The 6,256-nt window shown below is 30.2% G+C and overlaps 1 protein-coding gene across 1 annotated transcript; it reads right to left on the reverse strand.

Moving 5' to 3' along the window:
- Positions 1–1,398: 1,398 nt before the first annotated feature.
- LOC111920710 (aspartyl protease family protein At5g10770) lies at positions 1,399–5,419 on the reverse strand. The gene is made up of 2 exons (XM_023916276.3): positions 5,202–5,419; positions 1,399–2,857 (listed from the first exon to the last, which is right to left on the reverse strand). Exons 1-2 carry the CDS (start codon positions 5,383–5,385, stop codon positions 1,617–1,619), a joined length of 1,425 nt encoding a protein of 474 aa, XP_023772044.1. The 5' UTR covers positions 5,386–5,419; the 3' UTR covers positions 1,399–1,616.
- Positions 5,420–6,256: the final 837 nt, after the last annotated feature.

A 6,256-nucleotide genomic window follows, 5' to 3' on the forward strand; every position in this document is an offset into this window, starting at 1 on the left:
AGAGGGAAAACCGGTGATGGCGACTGGAGGAGTGGAGGGGTGGCGGCTGACAGTTCTTTAGGGTTAGGGTTTATAAATGACTCATCAGAATATATATATATATATATATATATATATATATATATATATATATATATATATATATATACCCGGTCCTTATTACAACTTTCTCATAATTACAATCTTGGTCCCTCCTTCCTTCTTTTCTTTCAAAATAAGTTCATATTTTACACTTTTAACCCTGCCTTACCAAATCTTTACAAACTGAATCCAAAACTTATATTTAAGCCCTAATCCCATAAATTTCTTTCATAATAGATCCCTGCATTACCAATAAACCCTTCAGCCTTCTAATCTTTTCAATTTAATCCCGAACTTACTCTTTTGACCCCTGACTTCTAAAATTCTTCACAAATTAGTCCGGGACTCACATTTACAAATTTATTTAAATAAACGGGGCGTTACAAAACATTTTGCATGTCATTCGTGAGAAGAGCTCGGCGGGATTGTTACACATGCATCGAAGATGTTTGTTTCCCCAGTTTTGTAAAACTTAAGCTAATATTGTATGGTTTTAAACAAAAAAATGTTACTTAATGGTTTTTGAAAGAAATGTTTTAATTGGTTTTCATATGTTAAATTGAAAATCTCTTTATAATTTTCGGGACAGAATGCATATCACCAAAATGTTCAAACTAATATATCTTGTGTGAACTGCTATTTCAAATATTGATCTGTGACCGCTATGCTATTTGTGACCTTTTACCTTTTAAGCTTACACCACTAATATTTTTTTGATTAGCTTATGATACGATACTTAATAACTCAAACAAAAATATTTAACTAATTGTGATAATAATATATATTTGTGGTGTTTGTATCGTATCTATATGGCATTTTAATTAATTTTTGCTTCAAATACTTAAATATTATTACTATTTATATTTACTTTATTAAATAATATATAAAAAATCATAATTAGAATAAAATAAAATAATAAAAGTAAAAATAAAAACATAAAACCAATTATGGTCATTTTGGGAAAACCAAAATCAATAAATGCATAAAATTCAAAATTAAAAATAGCAACAAAATCAAAATGAGGGGCATGAAGATGGGAATAAGGAAAAGTATAAATATATTAAGTGGATGGATAAAAAATCCAAATGGAACTATCTAGTGCGTCAGTTATGGAATAAAAACAATATATATACTAATCGAAAAACTGCACAACGTGTACAAATCTAACACTTATTTGAGAAAGTTGGATTAAAACAACGCAATTTCAAGCACTATTAGAAGGGATTAAGAGCATCATTAACACATACTACACCACTTGATTATGTTATACCGTTACCAAAAAGAAAAAGAATCTAATGGATTAGACAAAAGTATATATGATCTCGACAAGTATTTAACGTCAATTTAATAGTAATCGATAACGTACATGCATAGTTCTTAATATAAAGAAAGATCGATGATTGGAAGAAATTGTAGGAGGGTATTTAATTTCTCCATATATATATGGTAATCAATAAAAAGTACATCCAATCCTTATTTATCAATCTTTTTGCTAAATTGATACAACCCTTGTAAATTATTTTCATCACTTGTGTTCAAGAACATCCTCCAGGGCCAAATCCAATCTTTCCGGCAGTCAGATCATACACAACCTCCAATGTCTTTTGCTGCGTATTCCCAAATATACCAAGATCTGAATCACCCCGATTCGCAGCAAAAGCAAAGCAGTACACTTCGGCGCTAACCGGAATAAGTATCCCTGGAGGAGGAATTTCAACGTTTACATTCCCACCCCACACCATACTTATCTTGGGTATTGTGACATTTCCATAGTTGCTAAAATCATAGCATGTATCAAATAGCATCGGTCCTTGTGTCAACGGGTATTGTGTCATTTCTGCTCGAAATGCCTTACTTAGAACTGAGTACGCCGTAGGTGGGAGCCTTGTGATAACAGTTCCCGAGTCTATGATCATGCCCGATGTCATAAACACATTCGGACTTATTTCTAGTTTGTTTCCTTTAACGTATATAGCTTCAAGATCAAGACCATAAAGAGAGCTATCTTGTGAGGCAGAGATTGGCGTGTAAATAACATTGCTACCAATTCCGCTACTTCCAAACGTTAAAAAACCAGTAGAGCTAGTTGTTGAGGGGAGACAATAGGAGAACACTTTCCCATATTTTTTAGCAGACTGCAACACAAGAGAGAGCTTATCCCTACCAAGTCCTAAAAGCCCAGCAGCACCTCCAAACAGTCCTGCGTTGTTTTGGCCACATCCAAAAAAGAAACCATCAACTACATCGTTTGAAGTCAGTGTGAGTTTATCTTTACCAAACAATCCAACAGTGACGGAATTGTCTCCATATTGTATGCGGTAGACGCATGTTGATGAGCTGCAACGAGGTAGGTTTCCTGTGGCTGAAGGGAGTTCAGCACACTCCGATGAGCTGCAGGAGATGTTGGAATAGGTAGAAGATGAGGAGGGTGCAAATATGGGTTCTTTTTGTCTATAGCAGGACCCAGCACATGGTTGGCATTGTGTCCATGTTAGATCGCTTCCTGTGTCAAATACGAATGTAAGGTCTCTCTTTGGGGTGCCCAGTCCGATGGTCACTATGTAGTTTAGGGTTCCGATTGAGCTGCCGGATTTTGCAGGGAGAGTGGTCTTGGACCCTTGGATGTCTTGTCTCACTTTGTTGAGGATTGAGTCAACTCTTGACTGATCATGAGAGAAGATTTCGTCTAAGGTCAAGGGTTTCGCCATGTCTTCAGTGAGCTTGGAACATGGTCCATGTTTGTGAACCACTTCCAAAGACCCCCTTCTCTTCTCACCTAGTTGATTATGTACAGATACGTAAAATAAGTGAAAATAGATAAACAAATATTTATATTTTCTTACCTATTTGTATGTTTTTACGTGTTTGTAAATAAACATATTTATACCTATTTTTTTACGTATTTATATGTATTTTATGTATTTATACATAAATAAATATATTTATATGTATTTTTATATATTTGTATATAATTTTATGTATTTTTTAAATCTTTAATCAGAATAATACTTAAAGTAATTAAAATACTTAAAATATACTTGGAATACTTAAAAAAATGCTTACATATATTAAAAAATACATAAAAATAAATATAAAATACATAAAGTTACTTAAAAAATACATATAGACATATAAAAAATAGGTTTATACTCCTAGCCCAATTAGTAATTAAGGTGGTGGAGGGGTAGATGAGGAAGCACAAGTTCAAATCTCGTTGCCTAACTAAAGAGGATAAAAATGTGTTATGTCAACACTTGTCCAGCAGATCAAAGGTTAATTTTTAGTTCGTTAAATCAGATATTTATTTTATGTTATTTTATTTTATTTTGGGCTTGAAGTCATATACACCAGGTTATAAACTCTACCGTTGACAATAATAAATTTTAAATAATAAAAAAAATCAATTTGTTTAACGATAATTTGCAAATAAATATTTATATATAGTATAAACAAATATTTATATCTTGTATGTATAATGGTAGCTTCTAATGTTTATGCAGTATAAATATGTTTTTAAATATATAGAAATTTTAAATAATGTTAAATTTGATGCCAAAATGATGTGAATTAAAAATATTTAGGCTATATATAAGGCATTAGGTGTGAGACTCGTATATTATACAGGTTGGTTAAAATAAAATATTAATTACAAAGGAGTAAACGGGAAGTTTATTTGTATTTAAAAATTAAAATAAGTGAAATTTATGAGATAAAAAATTAAAAATAAATAAGCATGTAAAAAATAAATGAATGAAAATGACATATTTAATTGTGAGACCCGTATACACACAAATTAATTATAACAAAACGGTAAATAGAAAGTTTAAACTATAATTTATTATAAATTGAAATTGAAATTTTAAATATTAAATACTAAATTTTAAGTTTTAAATTTTAAATTAATATAGTTATTATGGTATATTTAAATTATGAAAACTAAATTAATGATATTTTGAAAAAAAAATGAAGTAAATGACAAGTAACTAGTGAAAAATATATATTTCTAAATTACCACAAATTAGAAATTGGCAAATTGAATACTTAAAAATATAAAAACCCTGATGGTAATATTGGAATTGAAAATAAATGTTCCATAACTAAATGATTGAAATTTGGTTTTGAAGAATAAAAGTCAAGGACATGGATTTATTCACGACATATTGCCTAATATCTTCTTTAATATTAGGGATATAAAATTAGCAATTTGATATAGCCGGAGATTTGAATTTAAATAAGTTTAGCAAGTTTAATATTGCATGATACTATGGATTTAAAATTTGAAAGACAAATATATTAATTGATAATATAGTCCAGTATAATGGAACAAAATAAAAAAAAATATATGAATACCTATAATTAAAAGTTTTGAGATGGATTACCAACAAATAGACTTCAGAAACAACATATTGTTTAATAAAGTGATAAATGACAACTTTAGGTTTTCCTTATTAGAATTTAAACAATATATTGTTTAATAAGGTGACAAATGACAAGTTTACCTTTTCTTTATTAGAATATAAGTAGTCGTAGATATGGATGTAAATGTAGATGTAAAGGCACATAATGTATATTGCACCATGATAGTTTGAGAAAATATATTAAAAAGAAGAAGATATTAAACTAGACTATTGAGAGTATGAGGTTATATGCGAATATAAGACCTTATTGAATTGGTTTTTGATTCAGGCGGTCTATTTAACTAAAGTAAATATATTGCAACAGAAAGTTCAAAACATTTTTTTATTTAGTTCTAAGCCACTTGTTCAAAAAATTGAAATGAAATAAAATTTATCAAGGGTATCGTTAACATATCATAGCAATAACACGAAGGGCCCATTCCACGTGAATCTTACTCAAATTTGTCTACATCGGCTAATGTCGATGTCATATTCGCCATATACATACGCTATTTTAGTACTATTATGAAACCTAATTAATAAGTAGTAAATTATATGTTGATGAACAGATATATAAAACGATTAACCCATTACTCGTCAATAATGGAAACTCGATACATATGAAGAACTTAGTGGATGGATTACAAACAGATGATAATTTTAAATGTTTTACAAATTATACATAACTAGTAAATTATATATAAGAAGAGAAACAGGTCTAACCATTAGTGGAAGGGCTACATATAGATGATGATTCGAAAGATCTTAATTTGAGTGTTTGATAATGGTGGGATATGGCTTCAATTTCAGCTTCACTTCTCACCAAAGCATTTTCGTTACTTGCAGCAACCAAAGAGAAGAGAAAACAATATGAAAGCATCAATATGACACACTTAGATGGTTCCATTTCAACTTTCTTAGTAATACTTCTCTTACTGCGTCACCAACGTACTCTTATTTATAGCCACTATTAGAGGTGCAAAAATGTGTTTAGCGATGAGGTCGGTCCCAAGAAAGTTGAATTGCATACCCCACTACATTCAATATATGACGTAAAACACAAAACATAAACATAACACACGTTGTAATAAACTATTTGAAATCAACAAAGTCTTGCTAACCAGATTTTTTTTTTTTTTTCCGTTTATGCTTATACATTTTTTTTTGTAACGACTGGATCATATATATGAGCCAACAAGATGCTAGAAAAACATAGATTTACAAAGAATTGGCCGATAAAAGGTGTTGCAAGCATGAAACCCAATTGACTGTAAGGTCTCGTTTGTTTTTCTACAAAAGTACTTTTTGAGCACTTTTCTCTTCTGGCGGGTAGAAGTTTCGCAAGTGCACGTCTTCTTCCGCAAACTTGGAAAAAAGACAAAAGACATTTAATCACTTCCAAAAGAAACAGCACCTAAGTTTTCTGTTTCTAGGGACTAACCAATTGGAAGATTGCAAAACAATATTATCAAAAATAATGTCTCTTACAAAAATATTGTGACATTCTCATTTCTCGAAACCAATTAAAATATTTTTTCTTTACGTTTAATAAAATTAAGATACAGAATTTCCGAGTTAAACAATAACAAAAGTTATTTCATTTTATTAAAAACCTCAAGAATATCATCGTTCATATTCAAACATCTATTATACCGTAAATACTAAAAGGTCATGAAACAACCAGGCTCATCTTTTTATTTCACTCGACATCCTAGCTAGACAACTACAGTCTTGGCTCTACTACCTAAGATGCATAAAAATGAGTGGGTCGGGTTTGG

This window comes from Lactuca sativa, chromosome 9 (genome assembly GCF_002870075.4).
Source record: "Lactuca sativa cultivar Salinas chromosome 9, Lsat_Salinas_v11, whole genome shotgun sequence".
In the NCBI taxonomy this organism is placed as follows: Eukaryota; Viridiplantae; Streptophyta; class Magnoliopsida; order Asterales; family Asteraceae; genus Lactuca; species Lactuca sativa.

Excerpts from the sequence above, each read along its gene's own strand:
- LOC111920710 (XM_023916276.3), bottom strand. The coding sequence starts at position 5,385 with ATGGAACCATCTAAGTGTGTCATATTGATGCTTTCATATTGTTTTCTC. Across the intron at positions 2,858-5,201 it reads ATGTAGCCCTTCCACTAATG|GTGAGAAGAGAAGGGGGTCT; the intron begins GTTAGACCTGTT and ends ATAATCAACTAG.